Source organism: Oryzias melastigma, linkage group LG2, assembly GCF_002922805.2.
Source record: "Oryzias melastigma strain HK-1 linkage group LG2, ASM292280v2, whole genome shotgun sequence".
Classification (NCBI taxonomy): Eukaryota; Metazoa; Chordata; class Actinopteri; order Beloniformes; family Adrianichthyidae; genus Oryzias; species Oryzias melastigma.
This window is the reverse complement of record NC_050513.1, coordinates 15,535,943-15,561,954: the sequence shown is the minus strand read 5'-3', so window position 1 is coordinate 15,561,954 and position 26,012 is coordinate 15,535,943. Positions and strand designations below refer to the sequence as shown.

The 26,012-nt window shown below is 38.0% G+C and overlaps 1 protein-coding gene across 2 annotated transcripts in view; it reads left to right on the top strand.

Moving 5' to 3' along the window:
- Positions 1-17,489, top strand: part of LOC112156731 (kalirin) — a 68,769-nt gene extending 51,280 nt beyond the window's left edge. Inside the window, exons 42-57 of one of the 2 annotated variants that reach the window (XM_024289037.2) lie at positions 6,400-6,456; positions 6,536-6,630; positions 6,705-6,836; positions 6,916-7,026; positions 7,099-7,169; positions 7,242-7,308; positions 7,384-7,487; positions 7,567-7,636; positions 8,172-8,258; positions 8,524-8,616; positions 10,286-10,336; positions 10,731-10,808; positions 11,585-11,770; positions 11,840-12,011; positions 14,363-14,505; positions 14,587-17,489. In XM_024289037.2, coding sequence (XP_024144805.1) covers positions 6,400-6,456; positions 6,536-6,630; positions 6,705-6,836; positions 6,916-7,026; positions 7,099-7,169; positions 7,242-7,308; positions 7,384-7,487; positions 7,567-7,636; positions 8,172-8,258; positions 8,524-8,616; positions 10,286-10,336; positions 10,731-10,808; positions 11,585-11,770; positions 11,840-12,011; positions 14,363-14,505; positions 14,587-14,772 — 1,703 coding nt within the window. In that variant the 3' untranslated portion in view covers positions 14,773-17,489. Of the gene's footprint in view, positions 1-6,399; positions 6,457-6,535; positions 6,631-6,704; positions 6,837-6,912; positions 7,027-7,098; positions 7,170-7,241; positions 7,309-7,383; positions 7,488-7,566; positions 7,637-8,171; positions 8,259-8,523; positions 8,617-10,285; positions 10,337-10,730; positions 10,809-11,584; positions 11,771-11,839; positions 12,012-14,362; positions 14,506-14,586 lie in introns of both variants that reach the window. The other variant, XM_024289035.2, reaches the window with a different exon arrangement.
- Positions 17,490-26,012: the final 8,523 nt, after the last annotated feature.

The following is a 26,012-nucleotide window of genomic DNA, read 5'->3' as shown; positions in this document are numbered from 1 at the left end:
ATAAACATCAAACATGAAAGAAACTAAAATAAACAACCATGTGAATCAAAAACATATAATATAGAAGAATAATATTAAAAATAATTTACAAGGAAATAATCATAAAAGTAGATTTGTTAGTTTTCAAAACAAACAAATAATCAATCAATTATTAATAGATTATTTTTACTTAAATAAAAAAAGCCCAACTTTAGTAGAGTGTGTTGTCTTCTTATTTTTGTATTTTTTACTGTTTATTTACTATTTCTACCTAAACTCCTCTAGAAGCTACGAGTGTTTTTTCTTTTTTTTTTTTTTAAATCTTTATTAAACCAGGAAATAAATCTCTTTCTAAAGGAGCCCTGCGATGTTTAGAATTATCCGCGACTACAAACACTAGCCGTGTTTCCGTTGATTATAAAATTGCTCAAATTGGATTTTCGCTGATAAATTCGCCTAATGGAAATTAAAACAAAAAACTCGCATTTATCGGAAAAAACCAAAAGTGCATTCAGGGGAGTTGAGTTTTTTGACATATTTTGCAGATAAAAACTTTGTGCTGCTTTTCTCTCCATCAGAATTTCCTGGAAGGATGTTGATCACGTTAACGGTTGAAAAGTTTCAGTTCGTTAAAGAATGTTTGTTATTTACCGTCACCGGTGACGTCTCAGGGGTTAAAGGGTTCGAAGGAAAACATTTTCATTAATAAATCAATATCACATCTGATGATTATAGATCTAATGAAAGAAGTGTTTTTTTGTTTCTTTTTTACCAGCAATGATTTTAAAAAAGTGTTTTTATATCTAAATCAGCATGAGAAAAATTGACAAAAAATGTGTAAAATACAAGATTTTTTTAGTACTCTTGGGCTTTTTTTTAGCTACTTTTCAATACTTTAGATTTCTCTTTAACATTTTACCATTAAAACAGTTTTTATGGCAATGTTTGAAATTTATATCTTAATTTTGACCCCAGTTTCTTTTTTGTTATAGATGAATATTTTAAATATATTACACTATAATCGCACGATGAACCTGAAACTGATCAGAAAACCCGTTCCGAGGGGTAAAAATCCATTCTCAAAACTGCAACAGAAACATTTTTTTAATTAAATGCAAATATATATATATTTATTAGTTAATGAAATATAAAAAATGAATACTTAATCAGAAAGGAACAAAAAAGTCACTAGATTGCGATTCATCTTTTGCAGTCTCCCTGTTTCACAGATTTTTTCGGCTCAGTTTTCATTATTTTTTTAATACCACACTGTTCTGTGTTCTGATTGGCTGGAGATCTTGTCAATCAATCTCCTTGAGCCATGTGTCTTTAAAAAAACTCTTCAATTATAATCAGATCTTTGTTTTCATCCTGAAATACTCGACTTATTTTTCTATGAAGGTTTGAACTCTGAGAGTTTAAACAAGAGTGAAACATATAAAATGTGTAGTGAGGAGTCTTACTGCAATAAAACATCTATGATCCTGCTTCCAGAATTTCACCTCTCACCAGTTATTTTAGAGCACAACGAAGGAAAAATACATATAACGATACAAATAAATGTGACAAAGCAAACAATCTCAATTGTTATTTCAATTAAAATGAATTACCAGCAGGTGGCACTAAAGAGGATCCACTTTTATCAAACAAAAAACCCAACTAATTTTCCGCTCTAAAGTCGTTTAAAGTTCAAATGAAACCACATGAACACGACTCCCGGCTGATAAAAACACTTCATCTGTGATCTGATTGGACAAGACGACACACACACACACTAACACACACACATTCTCATGGTCCAGAGGTAAAGCGGTTTCAGGATTAAACATTAACACAAGAAAAGTTTCACGCAGACAGGAACCTGCAGGTTAACATTCAGACTGACGTGTGTGTCGGTGTGTGTGTGCGTAGGTGTGTGTCGGTGTGTGTGTAAGTGTGTCAGGCGACCTGCTGGGTGTTCTTCCTGAAACAATAGCAGCAGCAGCAGTTTAAAAATAGTTGTTTTCAGGTCAGCCCGCTGTTTGCTTTGACGTTTATTAAATTTATTTCTATTTAAATTGATTACTTTTAACTATTTATGTTTGTTTGTGCACGTCAGAGAAAAAAAAATACAATTTGAACCTCTTTTTTATTCTTTTCTGGTGGATTTAATCTTCTTTATATTTATTTTCTGTCAGTTATTTCCTAATTTAATTCAAATATTTTTTTAATTAATCTGAAACAGATTTAATAGTATTTATATACATTTTACATATATATATAAAAAACTAAATTTGTCATTTTTTTATTTTTTTTAATCTTTTTTTATTTTTTACATTTTTTTAATGAATGGATGAATGAAATTTTTTACTAACATTTTATTTTCATAGTAAAAGAATCAAATTTTTTTTTTTTTTTTGGACTTTTCCATTTTTGTTCATTCATTTTTTATTACAATTTAGGAAAAATCTCAACAACAACTCCCTTAAAACATATTTACTCTTGCCAGTACAGTCACTAGACCACGCCCCCTTTAAGTAAGCCCCACCTCTTTATGGTAGCCCCGCCCCCTCGTGTCCCAGGCAGCGGTGTGGTTTCATTCAGTTGTGTCCGGAGAAGCTCCCGTCGGTTCGTGGTTCTGAGATTTCCCCCTGACACTGGTGGACGCGGGCCGATGTGACGGCATGCAGCGGGACAGAGGTAAATGCTGGGGCTGCTCCGCAGTTTGGGGATGGATTGTGGGGGAGGAAGAGGGCGAGCGAGGTGGGTTCACATGGAGGGAGCAAAGTCATGTCAGAGGGCAGCAGGAGTGTGTTGGTTAATGAGTGACAGGGGGAAGAAGGGAGTGTTTGTGTGCTTCTTCAAAACTTTAAGTGTTCATTCGATGGAGTCTGTATGTGGATGATGAAACTCTCTCACAGACAAATATCCATTTTTGTGTCAATCTAAAGATTTACAGAAACCTGTTTTTCAGCTTTGTCCTGTCACTTAAAAGGCGTTTGTTTGAGCTTAAGTCTCTTGATTTGTCTCCAAACACAATTTTTCAACAATTAAATCACAACTAATTTAATTCTGTTATAAATAATATGTTTGTTTTTTCATTCTATCTTCTCTGGCTTTGATGGAATGGTAAATGTGATGCAGTAGAGTGAACATCTCAGGAGTTCTGAGGAGCTTTCAAATATTTATTTTCCTGCACAGTCAACCCTTCCTGCAGAGTCAACACACAGAAGGTTTAGTCTACTTTTGTCTTTTTGGGGGGTATGTGATCTACTTGATGCACCACCTGAAAACCCTGGATTACACCTCTGGAGATTTTGTATCCCGTTTGGATAGCTTGAATTTTTCTGCATATTTAAAATATTCTTGTTTTGTAACAAACATTGTAAAATAGATTATTTCCATTGGGCCACCAGATGAAATGAGACAGGGTCTTTATGTTCTTGCCGTTCACGCAACAAATTTCAATGAAAAGTCTATAAAAACAATGAAAAGTCTATAAAAACAAGCGTAAATATGGATTTCGGGTTTCTGTGTTCAAAACTCTAGCATTCACACATCGCTGTGCACACTCTAAAATCAGTTTGAACTCTACGTACAAAACGTTCGTCCATTGACTGACCAATCAGAGACTCAGATCTGGTAGTGACAGATGGACGGATGTTTGTCCGATGATAATTCTATGACACCAAATCTTCCATATATTGGACTACAGCTGTGAAAGAAGAAGCCTGGAGCAACATTCAAGAGATTTGCACTGATTTGACATCAAGAAGAACAGGAATGCTCTCCCTGCTTGCTCAGTGTGAACATCACATTCAAGAATGCGTGTCTAGTGCGTTCTATAATACATGTTTGGCGCTTTCAAGAAGATGTTTAGGTCTTTCAAGAAGTTGCGTTTATCTCGTTCTAGAATGTGTGTTTAGCTTGTTTACTAAAGCGTGTCTAACCCATTCTAGAATGTGTAGCTCATAGGGCTGTAACGAGTATCCGGGTATTCGCGATCTGCTCCAGAAAATTCAAGTACGGATATTCGCGACGTCCAAGATCGCTGATTTGCGATCTTTATAAATGTAGTGAAATATGATCATAATATCATCTGGGGACGATGTATTTTTGCTCTGAAATGCAGATTAATGTCGGATTTTAAGTTTACGAACTAAAATAAAGCCGAAAGAGCCGCCGTACTTCCACCGGAAGTAAAGACGGCGAAGCTTCCGGTTTTCAAAGTAAAACTAGCGAGAGTTTTTCTCCGTTCAAAAACTGAGACTGAAGTTCCGCTCACAGACATAACTTCTGAAACAATGAATTAGCTTTAACATCGGAGCTTTAGCTCCAGTGTTTACATTCTTTTGACTATGATAACTCTTCAACGTTTGACGTAATTAACGAAACTCCATCTTATTCTGAAGAAACAGCCTCGCGCTGCTGAAAGGGGGATGTAATCAACGTGAATCAGCTGATTCTGCTGCGAAAAAAAGACCTTTTTTCATACGGGCTCTGCACCAATATTTAATGCTTAGAACGTAAAATATGGAAGAACTTTGAAGATAAAAAAACTGTGCAGAACATTTTCAGGTTTTGTTGTTAAATGACCCAAAACAAAAGTGATTTTTATCCTTTTTATGTTGTTTTACTGCTTAACCTGAAGATTGAAAAACAAACAAAAAAAAAACGTTTAAACTGACAAAAAAATGTATTTTTAACTGAATCTTTGTGTTTTTTTAATCAGTTTAGTTGATTCTGATCTCCTGTTCTAAATAAAGGTATAAATGATGATTAAATACAAATAATTTCTATTTTCACCCTCCAGTAAATAGACATACACATAGCAATAAACATTATAATAAAAAGTAAGAATCGTGGTTCAACTCGTGAATCGTTGCTCTTGATTCGTGAATCGAATCGGATCGCCACCTACGTGATGATCCACAGCCCTAGTAGCTCATTTGTGTGGCTTCTACATAATGGGAGAAGTCTCAAAGAGAAATGTTGGCTCAAGCAGACGCTGTTATCCCTTTGGTTACACTCGGGTTCTCACAAGGACCAAAAAAGTAGACCACATCAGTCCAGTCCTGAGGTCTTTACACTGGTTACCTGTCTGTCAGAGGATAGACTTTAAAGTTCTGTTACTGGTTTATAAAGCTTTGAATGGTTTAGCACCAAAATACATGACTGACCTCCTGACCCAGTATGTACCAGCCAGACCTCTCCGGTCATCAGGATCCAGTCTTTTATCAGTTCCTAGAGTCAGAACTAAACATGGAGAAGCTGCATTCAGCTTCTATGCTCCACAGATCTGGAATAGACTTCCAGAAAACATTAGATCTGCTGAAACACTCAGTGTATTTAAATCCAGGTTAAAGACTCACCTGTTCTCAGCTGCATTTGATTAATATGTATTCAAAAGTTTACGTCCGCACTGTTTATCTATGCTTGTTTTAAATTAAAATCTTTTTACTTTCTTTTAATTTTATTTTAATGATCACATTTTTACTATTTCTTTTGATTGTTTCTTTTAATGTTTTATGTAAAGCACTTTGAATTGTCTCTGTTCATGAAATGTGCTATACAAATAAACTTGCCTTGCACAAAAGCAGTCTCTGACCAACTTGTTGCCAAGATTTGTTGGACAATATTGTTTGTGGAGGTGAAATCGTGGATTGAAAGTGTGGAGAAAACAGACAACGCTTTGCAAATTCTTGCACACATAGAGAAACATCTCTTGGTGGAGGCGGTGTGATGGTGTGGGCTGGCATCTCTCTCACCAAAATATGAAAAAACAAGGCTTGGAGATTATCTAAAGTGATGAAAATTGATAAAAAGATGTTTAAAGATGAGATTTTGTAACAAGTTGTGATACCGGGGGTTGTCCTGGGTTTATCAAAGAATACTTCTAGAGTTTGGACCTGGATAGGAAAACCCTCCAGTTGGGGTGCCTTCATTGTCATTTGGGTATCAGTTTAGACACTTTTTTAAATTACAGACTGATTCCAGTTTAGTAAATGAATTCTCTTTTCTTTTAATTGTGATGAGTCAGTTCATCCAACAACAGTTGGTGGCAGAATCAGGAGTTTGGCGATTTGGTACATTTGATGATCAGATAATACCAACCCATCCCACAAATAAATGTTCCTTATAAATGTCATAAATAGACACGCTTTGGTTTTTGTGTCATGATTTTAAATTCATTTTTCATATTGTTAAATCTTTTCTTTTTCATTTTAATAAAGCTACTTAAACACTAAGAATACAACTTTAGTTCTTTAAACAGGGACTCAATCTCTTAACATTGACATATATGGTATCTTATTACATTTTATTCTCTCTTCTAATTAATATGTGCCTTAAAAAAATAATTCAAATAAAAAAAATTTATGTATCTTCATTGTTGTGATGTCATGCGTTGATGAAAAGACTTTTGCCTCTGTGTCTCTGTAGAATCCAGTCTGTACGGTTCTGAGGGTTCAGGCCTCCCAACCCAGACCAGCAGTCAAAGTAAGAATAAAATAAACAGAGCTCTCCCTCCCCTCCCCCCCATAGTGCCACCTCTGACTTGTAGTTCCGATCCCCTCAGGTGCCACCTCCCCCACTGTAGGTGGAGCTCCAGTAGGTGCAGTGGGCTCTCCGGGGCCCAAACGGAGCGGCTCTGGCACAGGCAACACGCTAAAGGTTTGTAGTATTGAAACCGGGAGCTTCAGAGATCTTAAAGAAGACTGACTGAAGTGACTGTGGTCTTGCTGCAGCGCTGGTTGACCAGCCCTGTGCGGAGGCTAAGTCAAGGCAAAGCTGACGGACAGAAGAAGCCTCCAATCAGAGCCAGGAGGCGGGACAACAAGCTCGAGCTGGCCGCGCCCCTTACTGTAAACACGCAAATGGTAATTTACAAAATTAAATCCACACCATGATGGAAAATAGGCAGAAAATAAGAACACTTGATTTTCTGATACATAGAAGGCAAGAAAAGAGGAGGCGGGGCAAAGTGGAGGGGAGGAGGAGCCTGAAGAAGAAAGCCACACCCCATTACCTCCACCCATGCAGATTATTAAAGACCCCAACAATCCAGAGGTAAACATGGAGCTGAATGCATGTAGATAGAGACAGCATGGCTGGATGCTGATACTGGTGGTCCTTCTTTAGGCTCTGGACTCGGATCAGGGATCAAACGAGTCGGATACGGAACAGAGAAACAAAGCGCTACGAGGACGAATGTAAGTTTTCTAAGAAGTTGACCATAAACAGAAGATCAGACCAGAAAATCTGTGACTCTGATGTTTGTGCAGGTTTGTTGTTAATGAGATGATCCAGTCAGAGAAGGACTACGTAAAGGACCTCGGAGTGATTGTTGAGGTGAAACCTGAAGTATAAACTTGAAAAGTACAATAATTGAGTCCATAAATTGACACCTCATACTGTCATCTCTAGGGCTTCATGTCCAGGCTGGAAGTCAGGGGGATCCCAGAAGACATGAGGGGGAAAGACAAGATCGTCTTTGGGAACATCCAGCAGATCTACGATTGGCACCGCGAGTCCGTTACACAAACACACACCGACAAAAACATCAAAAAACAAAAGTCACGCTCATTCTGGGGCTTCCTTTGTTTTTAGCTTCTTTCTGGTGGAGCTGGAGCGCTGCATCCAGAACCACGATCTGCTAGCCGACCTGTTCATCAGACATGTGAGTTATATGAAATGTTATTGGAACTATACCTTTTCTCAGAACTTTTGATATGAAATTGTATGTCTCATCCAGAGCATGGACTTGGAATTGGTTGAACCTAAAACTAGCTGGTTTGTGGTGACTTAAGAACGAACTATTTGTTCAGCTTGAAACTTGACATGAATCTTGCTGGTCTTGATCTTGTCCAAGCCCAAAGACTTGGTTGGGTCATGGTAAAGCCTTTGTCCCAACTGCCCCTTTGGGTGGATACGAGCTGTCTGCTGGTGAAAACTGGGCAAACCTGGACGGGCCACACAGGTGCAGATAATGTCAAGATAATAGACAACTCGATGAGCCTCTAGAATAAAAATGTCCATGTATATTTTTTCTATGACCCTTGTGTCATTGTCTCATCTACTTGACCCTTATGTGTTGTATAAGTCTTCTGTGTTATGCAAATAATTCGATTTTTCAGTGTTACCTCTGCAAATGCTGAATTTGCTACCAAATAAACACGAGTATGAGAAATTGAATGTGAACGTGTTTGTTGTAGGAGCGCCGTCTCCACATGTACGTGGTTTACTGTCAAAACAAGCCCAAGTCGGAGTTCATCGTCATTGAGTACGAGACCTTCTTTGAGGTAAAGCAGAACTACTTTTATCCATCTATCTATCCATCCATCCATCCATCCATCCATCCATCCATCCATCCATCCATCCATCCATCCATCTATCTATCTATCTATCTATCTATCTATCTATCTATCTATCTATCTATCTATCTATCTATCTATCTATCTATCTATCTATCTATCTATCTATCTATCTATCATTTGTGAAGCTGAGAAATGAAGTGTGTTGCAGCAAAACACCGAAGGCCCTCTGTGTTGACTCTTTAATCTGCAGGAGATCCAGCATGAGATCAGCTGCAGGATGTCCATCAGTGATTATCTGATCAAACCCATCCAGAGAATCACCAAGTACCAGCTGCTGCTGAAGGTCTGTGATCATCATGATCAACGTTACTGTGGAACTAAGAAACGTCATAAACAGAGAAAAGTCATAAACAGAGAAAAGTCATAGAGAGTCGGATACAAAACAAATAGGCTGCATCTAAAATTGATAAGTTGTATCTAAAATTAAAATAAATTGTATTCAAAATAAAGAAAAGTCATAACTAAAATAAAGGAAAGTCATATCTAAAACAAAGAAAAGTCATAACAAAAATAAAGGGAAGTCATATCTAAAACAAAGAAAAGTCATAACTAAAATAAAGGAAAGTTGTATCTAAAACAAAGAAAAGTCATAACTAAAATAAAGGAAAGTCGTATCTAAAATAAAGAAAAGTCTTATCTAAAAAAAAGAAAAGTCATAACAAAAATTAAGAAAAGTCATAACGAAAATAAAGGAAAGTCGTATCTAAAAAAAAGAAAAGTCATAACTAAAATAAAAAAGTCCTATCTAAAACAAAGAAAAGTCATATCTAAAAAAAAGAAAAGTCATAACTAAAATAAAGGAAACTCATATCTAAAACAAAGAAAAGTCATAATTAAACAAAGAAAAATCATATCTAAAATTAAGAAAAGTCGTATCTAAAACAAAGAAAAGTCATAATTAAAACAAAGAAAAGTCATATCTAAAATAAAGAAAAGTCATAACTAAAACAAAGAAAAGTCATAATTAAAACAAAGAAAAGTCATATCTAAAATTAAGAAAAGTCGTATTTAAAATAAAGAAAAGTCATAATTAAAAAAAAGAAAAGTCATATCTAAAACTGTGAAAAGTCATAACTAAAACAAAGAAAAGTCGTATCTAAAACAAGGAAAAGTCATAACAAAAATTAAGAAAAGTCGTATCTAAAACAAAGAAAAGTCATAACTAAAATAAAGAAAAGTCATAATTAAAATAAAGAAAAGTCATAACCAAAACAAAGAAAAGTCTTATCTAAAACAAGGAAAAGTCATAACTAAAACAAAGAAAAGTCGTATCTAAAACAAGGAAAAGTCATAACTAAAACAAAGAAAAGTCGTATTTCATACAGAAAAAGTTGTAGCTGAAATACAGATAAGTTGTATTCAAAACAAGGAAAGTCATATCTAAAACAAATAAATCGCATTCAAAACAAAGAAAAGTCGTAAAATAAAACAAAGAAAAGTCATATCTAAAAATATAATATATAAAAAATTTAATAGTTTTACCTCAAAATAGTGAAATATAGTATTCAATGTAAAGCAATGTCCTATTAAAAAACAGATATGTCATATGTAAATGAAAAGATGTATTGAGTCTATTTACATTGTTCTTGGGTTCTCTGCAGTTTAATTAAGAAAATATTTCCATTCTGACATCTAATGGTCTAAAATTCCAAAGTAGTACAAATGTTTCAGAATCACACCTCCAGACAGAACTCCAACATCTATACATAATTCAGAGTTTTTAACATGTTTAAAGTCTACAGTGTTAATAGAATAAAATGCCAGTAAATTCCAGGAAAGACACCGAGTTCATTTCTGTTTATCTTTGTTTTTTTTCCATAAGAGTTGTGTATATCAGATTTAAGGACATAAACAGATCTGAAATAATGATCAACATGTTTTTAAATGTTTATTGTGATATCATTTCATTGACTTGAGTGCAGATAAATAAAATATTTCTGTCTGTTCTTCAGGATTTCCTCAAATATACGACCAAAGCAGGACTGGACTCTGAAGAGATCGAGGTCAGCTTCACAAATAAGTTCTAACGTATTTATTTTTGTGGCTGGTTTGGACTTAAACTCTATAATTATGAATCATAAAGATGAGGATATCATTAAAGTCCCACTCTGATCATTTTTTAAATCTATTAAAAAAGCTTTAATGTCATTTTTTAAAACCTCCATCGTTAGAAAAATGGCACCAGAACATGATAAAAACCCAATTTTCATCAGAAATAGTAAGCCACACCCTCTTTTATGTCTTTAAGTTCTCTTCAATAAGGACACATAATACGTGTTTTTGGGAATCAAATCTGTAAAACCGTTCAGAACGGAGGATGAATGATTCATGCCGGATGGTGAATCATCACTCAGAGGAGGACGTTAAACTTTCATCGTGTGTGTGTTTGACGTTCAGAAAGCCGTGGAGCTGATGTCACTGGTTCCAAAGCGCTGCAACGACATGATGAACCTGGGACGCCTGCAGGGATACGAGGTTTGGCTCTGTCGGCTGTTTTTTTTATTTTTATTTTTTTAGGAAGCAGCAGCAGAAATCAGTTCTAAAGGCAACACAGCTGATAGTGAGTTCTTGATGTTTTACTGCACCCTAGTGTTTGTTTTTATGAATTTACACATCAGAAATGCAAACACGCCTCAAGATTAGGTTTACAACCAAAACCAAAACTTCCATTGACCTTTGACCTCGAAAAGATCTTGAATTTTCTAATAAATAAATAAAATTAAGTACCAGAAGCAAATTTAAGCTCTTTTTAGGCATGTTGATATATTACCTTGTAACTCCTCAGGAATTGTTGGGAAGCTAATTGGGGAAAACATGTGAGGATTACGATTTGTAGGTTAGCATAGCAAGCTTGCAAATGTAACATTCATCTATTTCTGGTACAATTTTCCCCAGAATATTGTGAAAATGTAACACATGAATGGCTGGCTCAAGCTGAATGCAATGATATAACATACGATATAAAAATATTAGAAATGTGGGCGTGGTTAGCAAAAAAGCTCCGTTGCTAAGGAAATCCAAAATTGTACTTTTGCCGATTCTTTTAAAAATGACATAGAACTGCTCGTCACTCTGAAGTGACCAAAAAATAAAATGGTTGCTATGGAGCTAAACCCAACAGAAAAGCAGTCTCTTGCTCAGTAAAGGCGGGTAAAATGCCGTTTACTGCTTCAAATGTGTAAGTGTGTCTTCAAATGGGGTAAAAAAGTGCTAAATGGAGCGCTCAGAACTCACTGGGGTGTGGTGTCCAGGGGAAGCTGACGTCTCAGGGGAAGCTGCTGCAGCAGGAGACCTTCTGCGTCTGGGAGCAGGACGGAGGGGTCTTGTCTCGCAGCAAAGAGCGCAGGGTCTTCCTCTTCGAGCAGATCGTCATCTTCAGCGAGCTGCTCCGGAAAGGCTCCAACAATCCAGGATACCAGTTCAAGAACAGCATCAAGGTGAAGGAAAAGTCTCAAAAGAAGCCGTATTTGGTGTAGCCAGTTCTGACTAACGCCGTGTACCTTCAGGTGACCTACCTGGCCATGCAGGACAGCGTAGACGGCGACCCCTGTAAGTTTGTGCTGTGGTCCCGCGGCTCGGCGGAGCGCTTCACTCTACAAGCGTCCTCCGCTAGCATCAAGATGACCTGGGTGGACACCATCGCCACGCTGCTGGACGCCCAGAACAACTTCCTCTCTGGTGAGCGAGTCTCCTTTGGGCGCCGCTGTCGTCTATGGTGGAAATATTCTTGAACCCTTTTAAAAGAAAATGATTCATTTCTAACAGCAGTAATAATACAAACACTATAAATTTATGCAATTCTTTGAGAAGTTTTGTTATGTGAATGTGGAGTTCTCAAAAGTTTGCAAATGTGTGACAAATCCATACATGTCTAGTGGGAAACTTATGGTTTGAAGAATTAAAAAGAACTATCCTCTCACTACACACAAAATGTGCACTAATTTCCATCATTTTATGGGTATTTTTGTGCCTCCCAAATGTGGGAGGGGTTTATAATGGTGTCAAATCAGGAGGAGCTTAAGAGGAATTAAAAAACTAGATTGTTTATTTAAAAAAATAAAAATACATTTTAAATTCAAAAGTGCATTTTTTTTAAGTTATGATAAAAAAAATAGTCGTCCGCCTCGGCCCTGGAGGAGGAAGACAAAGGACGCTCCGCGGCAGCAGCGGCGCCTTTCCTTTTCCGGTAATGATCCTTCCGCAGGTTCACCTACGGAAACCTTGTTACAACTTTTACTTCCTCTAAATAGTCAAGTTTGATCGTCTTCTCGGCGCCATCGCTGTATGAGCTTTCACCGTCGTCATCTGAAGCCCCTGTATCCTCAGATGAGGAAACCTCCGGTTCAAACTGGTAGGGCTGTACACCCTCCGAACCTGTATCGTTAAAATTCCCGTGTTTGATGAAGGCTCATCACCTTCATCCAAAGAAATATCCGCTAAATCGTGGTCTACGTCGCTTCTCAAACCGTCCGCCATTGTTGTTTACACTCTGGGATCCTGAAGTGACGTCACGCGCAGCCCCCGCCCATCACCACCTATCGCCCAAATTTAGAGCTGTGCACGACCATAAAATGATCAATAAAATCGCAGTGGATCATTTTAAGTGAATATTTTTATCAGATTTGTTTTTCAAGTTCCATTGACTTTCTAAATTAAAAAAAAAATTTGCCACTGCACGAGGCTTTTAAAGAACTATGAAAAATGATCAAAAAATAGTAAATTGGAAAAAAAAATAAAAAAAAGTTTTAAATTCAAAAGTATACATTCTAAACTTTAAAGAACTATTAAAATTGTATGAAAAAATGGAAAATTAAAGAAAAAAAGTATTGAAAAGTTTTAAATTCAAAAGTACATGTTCTAAACTACCCATGAACTAAAAAAAGTAGTCCATATTAAAGTTTGGGAGATTATTGTCACTGCAGCGCAAAGATCCTAAACTTTAAATTTTGGATTGAAAGCAAAGAAAAACATAAAAAATAAAAAGTTAAAAATACAAAGCAGCAGCTGTTGCTAATAAACCGTGAGGAGTCAAAGGAAAACCAAGACCAGGAAGGAGTCAACCAAGAACTACTGTGTTGGAATAACACAATAATTCTCACAAGTGTGAGCTACAAGACTCCAGAAGCTGTTGAAAACAACTAAAAACACAAAAGACACAGCAACACTGCAGAATCAAAAAAGCTACTCATTATATACTTAAATAAAAATAGATGATTGACATCAGCTGAGACAGCTGAGAACTCAGGAAATGGAAGGGTAAAGGTGAACATAGAAGCACACCACTAGGGGGCGAACTATGAGCATTTCTGTCATTTGGCAACAGTTTAAGTTTTCAGTATTTCTTCAATTCTTTTTTTTTAATCTTCTGGTTTTTCATTCACTTTAAGCAGGCCCTGATTTGACCCATTGATGCCTGAATTTATGTATTAAAATCACTTATGTCTTGACCTTCATTTAGATGCTAAATTTAAGAGTCTATACCATGAAGAATGAACTTCTTGAGCTTTTAAGTGTATAATGATATTAATTTCTCACCATAAATAACCCTACAAGCTCTACTTTGATCCGTTCACGCATCTCTGAGTAATCCTCTAAAAACCTGCATTCTGAGAATCAGCCCCTCCCATACCCAACGATCGGGTTCTCACACGATGATGTCACAAGGTGAGAACAGCCCCTTTGACGGCAACTCCAGAATCTATCAGGTCTAACAGGTGTTTGTTGCCGTTAGACGGCCGTTTCTATAGTAACCGAGCTCCTTCAAAACCCCTCCCCCGGGCCGTGCATAGCTGTGCCAGGTGTCTGCGGTATTTGTGTTGTGATGCCGAGAAAATCTCATTCAATTTAGGTTGTGTTCGCATTCCCCCCCAGTCACTATATAGAGTGTTCGCCATTTTCTAGTGATGTCTGAATCTACTAATTCCTATTTTGGAAAAGATTTCCCAGAAGTCTCCCCCATGCCCATAAATCTTATTTTTGTGAAACGGTCTTCCTTCCTGTTCATGACCTCGTCTGTTTTTGGGTCACAGCTCTCCAGTCGCCTATTGAGTACCAGAGAAAAGAAGGCGGGATCTCAGTGACCCGTCCGCTGTCATCGGGTCGACCGCCGTCAGCTCCGCCCACGCCCAACGGCCACGCCAATCAGCCTCCTGCCGACAGTGAAGACGACCAGGTCAGGATTCCCGCCGTTTTCTTGCTTAAATTAATCTCTGGATTAAAAAGAAACAATAATAATTTGACCCTCCCCCCACAGGAGCTGGTTCTGGTGCTGCAGGACTTCGTGGCCGTGCGGGAGGACGAGATCTCCGTGTTCCGGGGAGAGAAAGTCCAGATTCTATCGTCCAACCAGCAGGGTCAGAGTCTCGTTTACAGGCCGGCCAACAGCGACTCGCCCGCCGCCGAGGGCTGGGTGCCACGGAGCGTGCTCAAAACACACTGACACAAACACACACTAACACTGCCTGACTGCAGGGTCGGACTCTCGTTTACCAACATACACACACGGAAACGGCGCGCTAGCGGGGTCAACGGCGCAGACTGAACTCTTGAAGTAAGATGGCAGTGTCGACCTTTGGTCCCCCCAAAAATGAGAATTGGCAACAAAGCAAATTTAGGATTCCACCAATCGGATCAATTTGACATTGTTCATTTGACCCTTTAACACCGAGTTACGTGACCATGTTGTCATTTTTTTACGAAAATCAAAAATAGTTTGAAAGTCAAAACATAAAGAATTTTGGCCATTTTGAATTTTTTTCACACTTTTCAGATTTTTAGGCTGGACTTTGAATTTTGCTCAGAACGTTGTCATTTTTAAAGGAAAATCGGTCGTTTGTAAAAGTAAGTTTGTAAGTTGAAACATGAATAATATTAATCATTTTCAGCTTTTTTCCACACTTTTCAGATTTTTAGGCTTGACTTAGAGTTTTGCTGAAACTTTGAGTTACGTGACCATGTTGTCATTTTTGAACAAAAACCAGTCGCTTGTAAAACTAAGTTTGAAAGTCAAAACATAAATAATTTTAATCAATTTGAGCTTTTTCACACTTTTCAGATTTTTAGGCTGGTCTTAGATTTTTGCTGAAACTTTGAAATACGTGACCACATTGTTATTTTTGAACAAAAATCAGTCGTTTGTAAAAGTAAGTTTGTAAGTTGAAACATAAATAATTTTAATCATTTTCCGCTTTTTTCACACTTTTCAGATTTTTAGGCTGGACTTAGAGTTTTGCTGAAACTTTGAGTTACGTGACCATGTTGTCATTTTTGAACAAAAATCAGTCGCTTGTAAAACTAAGTTTGAAAGTCAAAACATAAATAATTTTAATCAATTTCAGTTTTTTCACACGTTTCAGATTTTTAGGCTGGACTTAAAGTTTAGCTGAAAACCTTGAGTGAGGTGACCATTTTATCAATTTTGATCAACAATCGGTCTATGTTTGTAAAAGTACGTTTGAAAGTCAAAACATAAATAATTTTAATCAATTTGAGCTTTTTTCACACTTTTCAGATTTTTAGTCTGGACTTTTTTTTTTTTGCTCAGACGTTGTCATTTTTAAAGGAAAGTCAGTCGTTTGTAAAAGTAAGTTTATAAGTCGAAAAATACAGAATTCTAATCATTTTGAGCTTTTTTCACACTTTTCAGATTTTTAGGCTGGACTTTGAGTTACGAGACCATGTTGTCATTTTTGAACAAAAATCAGCTGTTTGTAAAAGTACTTTTGAAGTTGAAACATGAATAATTTTGACCATTTTGAATTTTTTTCAAACTTTTCACATTTTTAAGGTGGACTTAGAGTTTTGCTTAAAACCTTGAGTCAGGGGGCGATTTTGTTATTTTTTTATTTTGTTTATGTTCTTTGACCTATTTAAACTTTTCAACCATTGACATGATCAATGTAATTCCGGTAGATTGGGAAGGAGAAAAGCGGAGCAAGCCGCTTTTCTCCTTCCCAATCTACCGGAATTACGTTGATCATGTTAACAGTTGAAAAGTTACGGTATGTTAAAAATTTTGCGTTTAAGCGTAAACGGCGACGCCTCAGGTGTTAAAGGGTTAAACAGTAAATTGTTAGCGAAACAAAAAAAAAAACATATTTTTTACCATTAAAACGCACTTCCAGGAATGATTTCAACCAAAGACGGTATGTTGCTCTTCCAAAAAAAAATCCCCCTCCCCCACAATAGACTGTTTACTGAAAGGGCCCGTGTTTACAGACACCACCAGGTATCAGTGCGATTCAAGCAATCAACCCAAAGAGAAGCAGTTTACTGCCAGAAGTCACAGAAAAAAATGCAAAAAAAAAAAGCACAAATTTATTTGAGAAGCTGGAAGCTTTTGAAGTAACCGAGGACGTCCAGCTACCCCTCCCCCTCCCTGTCTAGTTCAGCGGGGGTGGCAAAAAAACGAAACACATCCACCATCTTAGTGCCTGGTGTGTTCCCTCTGGGCCAAAGCAACACGACAACTTTTAAAACACTCCAGACATCCCTGTAGAACGCGGACCGGTCGGCACTGCCGCGCGTTCGACCCCCGACAGCTTTTTACACACTCAACACACGCAGCAGCAGCAGGTACTGTTAGCCTCCTACCGTCCTTCCTGGTGCTTCAACCCCTCCCCCCACGTTCACCCTCTGAACTCTGTCCAACCAGATCTTCAGGCCTGCGGAGCAACCAATCACACTCCCCGGTGACTTTACAGGAGGTCATGTGACCTTTACGGCCAGGACTCGAAGCTAGCGTGGGAACCGGAAGACGATCGGCCAATCAGAACTGAGTGTTCATAGTGTGTATAAAGACTGAGAGCACACTCCACATACATACCACCAGTATGAACATTAAGAAAATAGATTCTGTTTTTCACCTTAAAAGAGAGAAAAAAAGAGAGAAGTTGTTATATCAGTATTTGTGTGTGAGAGAGGAAAAGAAGAGTTTGTGTGATACTTTTTGTCTGTGTGTGTGTGTGTGTGTTTTACCACGGAAAGTTAGGTGATATCCTGGCGAAAACTATTTACTTTTTATCAACGACGGCCTCATTAGCCCGCTCCTTGATGCTCCCCGTCACCATGGGAACCATCAAAGATGGAGGACGGCGGCGGCCTCAGCTCTGGTCTGGTCAAAAAAAACAAGAAAAAAAAAAAAAAGAAGAAGAAGAATCCCCGATTATGCATCTGTTGTTTCTGTATATAGACAAGATGTTCAACTGCTACCGAAGGGGGGGGGGAGCTGTTGGCGCCAAATGACTGCAGCCAACCTACTGTGACTCTCCACACTCGTCTCTCCATCCGTCTCCTCCTCCTCTACCTCTGTCTCCATCTTCTCCGTTCTCGGGTGCCATTCTCAGACAACACCCCAGTCCTTAAGGAGCTGCGCGGAGGAAAGCGCTCTGAGATGGGTCATTCACCGTAAAGAAGGGTTTGGTGTTCAAGGACGGGCTCGACTTCTTTAAAGTCTATCTTCATGTAGCCTTCACCGTTGAAAAAGATTCGGTGTGCTCAATTAAATCTCCAGTTATTCAAAATTAGATTGACTTCTCACCCTTTAGCATTCTTTTGGCTATGATTAACGTAATACCAGTACATCCTGAAAAGTAGCTTTGTGCCGACAGGTGACGACTAACGTTAGTAATGTGGCGCAAAATTGATATATACATATTGATGTATGGTTTGGGCCCCTTCTGTGCCACTTTTTGACATCACGGGTGTTCCCAACTCGTAATTTTTTGACATGTTGGCTGTTCCCATTGAATAAGGGGTCCCCAACCTCTGGGCCACAAACCAGTACTGGTCCGAGGAGCACTTGGTACCGGGCCAAAGGTGCTAATCAGGGGTACCCAATCTTTGAATTGCAGAACGGTACCAATACCCTAATTCGGTACAGGGTCCGCGTCCGGTACCATGTCCAGTACCGCATCCAGCACGGGGTCCAGTACCACGTCCGGTACTGTGTCCATTATGGCATCCAGTACTGCATCCATTACCACATCCAGCACCACGTCCAGTAACACATCCAGCACCACGTCCACTACTGCATCCAGTACCTTGTCCAATACAGCATCCAGTACTGCATCTGGTACAGCGTTCACTACTGCATCCAGTACCTCGTCCAATACCACGTCCGGTACCACGTCCGGTACCGCGTCCAGTACCGCATCCGGTACCGCATCCGGTACCGCATCCGGTACCGCATCCGGTACCGCATCTGGTACAGCGTCCACTACTGCATCCTGTACCGTGTCCAGTAACGCATCCAGTACCGTGTCCAGTAACGCATCCAGTACCGCATCCAGTAACGCATCCAGTACCGCATCCAGTACCGCATCCAGTACCGCATCCAATACAGCATCCAGCACCACATCCAGTCCAGTACCACATACAGTACTGTGTCCAGTAACACATCCAGTATCTCGTCCAGTACCGCATACAGTACCGCGTCCAGGAATGCTAGTAAATGGTAAAAAAAAAGAAGAAGCCCGACCCTGCTTGTCCAATGTGAACATCACAGGCTATATCCGAATTCCTTCCCTACTCCCTAACCACTAAAAAACTATAAAGTGCGAGACTATATAGTGCCCTGGATTTTAAAAGCAATTTAGATTTACATTTTTATACTTTTTTTTTGCAGAAATGTGTTGACTGCAATGCATTGTGGTCTATATTTGCAAATGTAGTTAGCATTGATGCACGCTAGTTTTTCGCAAAGACTTCTGGGAAATGTTAGGGCCCTCGATTTTGGAGTGGTAAATTTGGACAGCACTTTATTTTGAAAGGCCCCAATAGTACAGATGATGGAAGGGAAGTTTTTTTCCAAATGTAACATCTTTTGTTCGCTAAACTTAACAAACATGTACATTTATTAAATTCTCTAGAGATTTCAAGTCTGATTTGGGTTAGAATACCAAAAAAAAGGTGATTCAGGCTACACATGAAGATAGACTTCAAAAAAACCTGCAACGACTAACAAAAACGATCTTCAAAAGGACTCCAAACTGTTGAACATTCTAGATTCATTTAACCTGCTGCATGTCAGTTGCCTGCCTTTCAAATTCCTTTCATATTAAAAAAAAAAAAAAAAAAAGAAAGAAAAAAAATTGAAAATACTGAGCAGGTACTCTGGTGGCGTCTATATTTCTCAAAGAGAGTTTTCTAAGTTGTAGAGCCGTTTCTTTCCCCCCTCGAGTGACTAGAATCTGTTGTAAAATACATGTTGAGACTATTTTCAGCCAACGGTGCATCTCTTTCAACTGTATTTAAAAGAAATTTATTGAAGAAAAAAAAATATGCAAAGCTGTAGCATTAATTAACACCATGATTTTTCAGAGATAGGGTTGACGCCGTCTCGTGTGTTGCACTTAAATGTAGTTTGACGATGTTTCGAAGACAACTATTGTAACTAAACGCGTCACCAGAGTTGTAACTATGACTGTGAACGGAGCTGAAGAATGCCTGACGATGTTGGTAATAGATATTTAAATTCAAACTTAGTGAAGAAAAAAAAAAATAACGGGGATCCTCTTTTTCCGACGAAAGCTAATCTTCGGAATTTTGCGTTTTTGTGTCCATATCACGACTTTCAATACTGAAAACGAAGCCGAACACCAAGAAATGATGGTAATGGTGAACCTGGAGTGCACGCTGGGTGTTAAGGGGGACTGCAGAGCACTATGAAGGGGAAAAAAAAAATACCCATGGTGCACTCTGAAGACTCTCTGGTTGGACGAATACGAAGAAGTTGGAATAATGAAGGTTTGGATGGATTTTCGTGCTTCAAGTGGGAGAATAGAAAGCCTGAACTCGTGCACAGAGCAGGGTTTGGGACTAAAGGCGGTGCATTGACGGTTGAGGGTGGAGGAGGATGCACTGTAAAAAGGGCGCAGGGTGATGTTTGAGACCTCGCCTTTTTATTTTATTTTTTTTGCCACCTGGCAAACTCAACTAACCAATCAAACAGTATTTGTACAGAACTAACAGCTGCTAACATGACTGCTAACAGCTCTCTGTTGTTGTTTGTAATAAATTTCATTTTTCATCCAAAACTGTGTTGACGTTCTTTGAATTTAACTTTTTCTCTCATCAGGGGCGGAGCTACAAGGGGGGATAGCTGCCCCTCCAATTTTTGAGTCAATATCAGTGTCATAATTGATAAAGATGATAAAAATCATCAATACAATTCTTTTCATTAGAAACGGCCTTCCGTTTCATTGGATCTTATTTGATACAGTCAACCACTCTATACTACTCAGAGGACTGGAAAACTGGGTGGGCCAGTACTAAACTGGTTCAAAACTTACTTAGAAAACAGGAAATATTTTGTGTCAATTGGTAACTTCACCTCTGAGCCAACAGAAATTACATGTGAAGTACCCCAAGGCTCCATCCTGGGACCACTTCTATTTAATATCTACATGCTCCCAATGGCTCAGGTTATAAAGAACAACAACATTAGTTACCATAGCTATGCAGATGACACACAGATATATATTAGACTGACACCAGGAGACCGAGGCCCTGTACAGGCTCTTGGTAAATGTATTGAGGACATTGATGACTGGATGTGTCACAACTTACTTCAATTAAACAAAAACAAAACTGAGGTTTATCACATTTTTACTATTTCTCTTGATTGTTTCTTTTAATATTTTATGTAAAACACTTTGAATTGTCTCTGTACATTAAGTGTGCTATACAAATAAACTTGTCTTACCTTCAAAGTCTTCAATCATCTGTGACGTCACGTCAAAACTGCTAAAGTGATTCCTGAAGTACGTTGGTATTTTTTTAATGGAGTTTATTCTTCCCAAACCATCAACGTCTGGAAAATGTTTGGTATTGTGAGTCCGCTTAAAGGGTAAAAAAAAAGAACCAAGTATAACACAATCGCCCCTACTACTGGAGTAGTTATCACAGAAAAAAGCACCATCTGACATCTGAAAAGTTCTGACACAAGACTCTACGTGCAATTTTTTGTTAATTTTACTTGTTTTTCAACAGAAAATTCCCTCTTTCTGAACCCAGCCTCATGTGGCCATTTGAGGAACTGCAACAGTTATTAAATTCTGGATTATTACTGTGATTGTTCAGTTTTTATATTAGAATTGAAAAACCGTGTTCTCTCGCCATGTTGCAGCTTTCTGTTCTACTTTTATTTGTGAACATCACGTTGTGTCCTGTGTCCTGATTGGTTGGAGACCTCGTCAATCAAGCTCCTCTGTGCCGTGTCTCCTATACAGATGTGTGGAGTTTTCCAAATCTACATAAATCTTCAATAGTTAGCAGGTCGTTGTTTATACTCCAGAATACTGGACTTATTTTTCGATAAAGGCTTGAACTTTGAGAGTTTAAGCAAGAGAGGAAAAAAAAGTTAAAAGTTTAAACATTTGCAAAATTTTGAGGGAAGTTAAGAGACGTCTAAACAGACGACTGCTGCTGATGTGGATCAGGGATCCTTCGTTGGTTGTATGATGTAAAAAAAGGACATTTGTGATACTTTTTCAAATAATAAACCGTTATGTGGTTTTCGGGTCAAAATTGACCCATTTCCCCACCCTTGAAAATGGGTCAATTTGACCCGAAAACAATATAAAGATTATGAGTAAAGAAATTGATATTTACCTGTTTCACTTATCTTCCTTGGTCAGCTCAAAGACATTATAACTGGAAAATAAATAAACACCTAAAGGATGTGAAAGGTCGTGCTGGGTCACCAACTGTACAATTATTTAAGAACTCCAGCATCTCTACAATGATAGCATAAAGGCGGCATGTCTCACTGATTTGTGCAGGTAGTTCAGGGGAGATTTTTTGATAGATTTATATCTGATGTCCTCTGTTGATACATAGTTAGGCAAAGGCATTAAGGGTCTTGAAGCCTGATTTCCCATGTGTCACTGCTGCACTTATCCATCTGAGCCAATAGATCTGATCTGTCAATTCCTAGCCAAAGCATTCATAAGGGATACATGTTTGATAAACCATATTTAGCCTTTTTTATATTAAATATTGGGCATATCTGTCTAAGAATGTGAGAAAATGTCAAATGTTCACCAGATATTATTTACATTCTAAGTTCCTGACAAGGAAACTCTGATGACCCGCATTGAAGCCGCATTTAAACGCATCATTTACACACAAATTTTGGAGACGTGAAAAGAGTCTCACATCAGCTTTGTGTGCAAAGGCAGTTTTGTGCGTATTGAGCGATTGGTGCCTACTTTTTAAAGATTTGTGTGTGTATTGAGTTTCAAGCTGGTGTCATTTTAAGTTGTGTACATGTGTGAATTGTATTTTCTTGAAATTTGTAATTTTGTACTTATGCACAAAATGTATTGTATGAGCTGTAAATAATCAGTTATGCACACACAAATCCAAAGTTATGCACAAATCAAGATTTACCCACACCTCAATTTGTGTGAGTCCATTTTCTCTCCATAGTGTCTCACATCAAAATCCATCCATCCATCCATCCATTTTCTTGACCGCTTCATCCCGTTAAGGGGTCGCGGGGGTGCCGGAGCCTATCCCGGCTACTGAAGGGTGAAGGCGGGGTACACCCTGGACAGGTCGCCAGTCTGTCGCAGGGCCTCAATCACACACTCAGTCACTCTCACATTCATACCTAGGGGCAATTTAGAGTCACCAACTAACCTATGAAGCATGTTTTTGGACGGTGGGAGGAAGCCGGAGTCCCCGGTGAAAACCCACGCATGCACAGGGAGAACATGCAAACTCCACACAGAAAGGTCCCAGCCGGGATTCGAACCAGGGCCTTCTCGCTGTGAGGCGAGAGCGCTAACCACTTGCGCCACCGTGCAGCCCTTCTCACATCAAAATTTGTCCATAAATGCGGTTTGTGTTTGTGTGTGTCTGGTGGGGTTGGTGGGAGGGGTTTGTCTGTGTATCGGCCAATTAGTGTGTACTTTTGAAAGATTTGTGTGTAGTTAGTTTAAAGTTGTTGAAATTCTAAGTTGTACGTGTATTAATTGTACTTTTTTTGTGTTTCGTAATTTTTTGTGTGAATACACAATTGAAAATGCATACAGTTACACACAAAATGTATTGTATGAAAGCAATAGTCACGGACAAGTAAAAAATTATCCACACCCAAATCGGGGTGAGTCTATTTTCTCTCCACAGTGTCTCACATCAAAATTTGTCCATAAAAGCATTTTTGTGTTTGTGTGTGTATCAGGCGACTTGTGTGTACTTTTTAAAGATTCGTGTGTCTAGTTAGTTTCAAGCTGTAGGAATTCTAAGTTGTGCGTGTATAAATTGTATTTTTTTGTGTTTTGTAATTTATGTACACATTAATACACAATTGCACACAGTTATGCACAAAATGTATTGTATGAGCTGTAAATAATCAATTATGCACACACAAATCCAAAGTTACGCACAAATCAAGAATTACCCACACAAATTGAGGTGAGTCTATTTCCTCTCCACAGTGTCTCACATCAAAATGTGTCCATAAATGTGGTTTGTGTTTGTGTGTGTGTGTGGTGGGGTGTGTGTGTGTGTTTGTCTGTGTATCGGCCGATTAGTGTGTACTTTTGAAAGATTTGTGTGTAGTTAGTTTAAAGTTGTTGTAATTCTAAGTTGTACGTGTATTAATTGTACTTTTTTGTGTTTTGTAATTTTTACGTGTGAATACACAATTGCAAGTGCACACAATTACACACAAAATGCCCTGTATGAAAGCAATAGTTGCGCACAAGTAAAAAATTACCCATGCCCAAATCGGGGTGAGTCTATTTTCTCTCCATAGGGTCACGCATCAAAATTTTCCATAAATGCAGTTTTGGGTGTGTATCAGGCGATTGGTGTGTACTTTTTAAAGATTTGTGTGTGTAATTAGTTTCAAGTTGTTGTAATTCTAATTTGTACGTATATAAATTGTATTTTTCTGTGTTTTGTAATTTTTTTACATGTGATTACGTAATTGCAAGAACACACAGTTATACACAAACATATTTTATGAGTTACGAGTGAAGAATTACGCATGCACAAATTGAGGTGAGTCTATTTTCTCTCCTCAGAAGCATCTCACATCAAATTTTGTCCATCCATAAATGCGGTTTGTGTGTGTGTGTTTGCGTGTGTGTGGGGTGGGGGGGGGGTCGTCTGTGTATCAGCCGATTAGTGTGTACTACAAGTGCACACAGTTATGTATTGTATGAAATCCACAATTACACACACATAGAAAATTACTCATGCTAAAAATTAGGTGAGTCTATTTTCTTTCCATAGAATCGTCTAACATCAAAATTTGTCACTAGATAGTTTTGTGTGTGTTTGTCTGTGTATTGGGCGATTGGTGTGTATTTTTAAAGATTTGTGAGTGTAGTTAGTTTCAAGCTGTAATACTTCTAAGTTGTATGTGTATAAAATATATTTTTTTGCGTTTTGTAATTTTTACATGTGAATCCACAATTGAAAGTGCACACAGTCACACACAATTATTTAATTTATTTAACATCAAAATTTGTCCATAATTGCAGTTTTGTGTGTGTTTGTGTGTGTATCAGGCGATTGGTGAGTATTTTTAAAGATTTGGGTGTAGTTAGCTTCAATCTGTTGCAATGTTAAGTTGTGTATGTGAAAATTTTCTGTTTCTTTCTGCGTTTTGTACTTTTTGTGCATGTGAATACACAAATGCAAGTGCACATAGTTACACACAAAATGTATTGTATGTGTTACAAGTCCAGACTTATGCACAAACAGGCAGACACAGGTAAGTATCACACACACACACACACACACACCCACACACAAATCACATGAGACTATGTTCTCTCCATAATAATCCGACAAAAGGATTACTTGTACTTTCTTTTTTAATCTTTTGGATTAGATCATCCAGATTTTCCTCCAGAATTATTTTGCGTCGGGTGAACTGTGTTTTCATTTGCAGTGATGTGGAACCCGATACGATCTGTCGTATAGCTGTAAAACGGATTCAACCAATTACACGGGTCAAGTTAAAAGGGCTTTTTTAAATCACCATCAGCAGTTTGGAAATCATAGAAGATAACGCAAGAAAACCATAAAAAAAAAACACGTAGAGTAAACACGTAATGAATACTATTTCCTGATATATATTGGAAAAAAAACTGATATTCTGGAATCTAAAAAGAAAAAACTGCTGATTTTTGATTAATAAATCTTGTTAAAGTCAAGCTTTTAATTACAGTTTATTACAGCTAAATAAACAAGTTGTTAAAATCCCCTTTTGCTGTCCAGGTAATTATTGAATTACATTGTAATTACACAATTTCACAACATCTCTGCCAACTGGAGTCAATGTAGGTCAATAAAACGCTGCGAAAAATCTGTTTTACGGCTTAATAGTGGCGAGTATCTCCATTTCTATTTAGATAACAGTAATTTGTTGTCTCTTATCAGGATTTCGATGTTCCCATTGAAGTCCAAGGGTTCCTCCTGCGGCGCTGCGTGATCCCTTCAAACTTCAAGCTCCAAAGCTGATCAGTTGGAGCAGATTCAGATGGTTCGTCAGCAGCTTGATCTGAAATTATGCACAACATTTTTTTTAATTGATCCCATTTAGTCTTTCATTCATTCTGAGGTAAAAATCTAATAGATCTGCTGTTAAGTCTTTTATTGTGAAAGGCAGACTGAAGTCCACGGCGTTGCACTTACATAATAGGAGGATCAAGCACACCT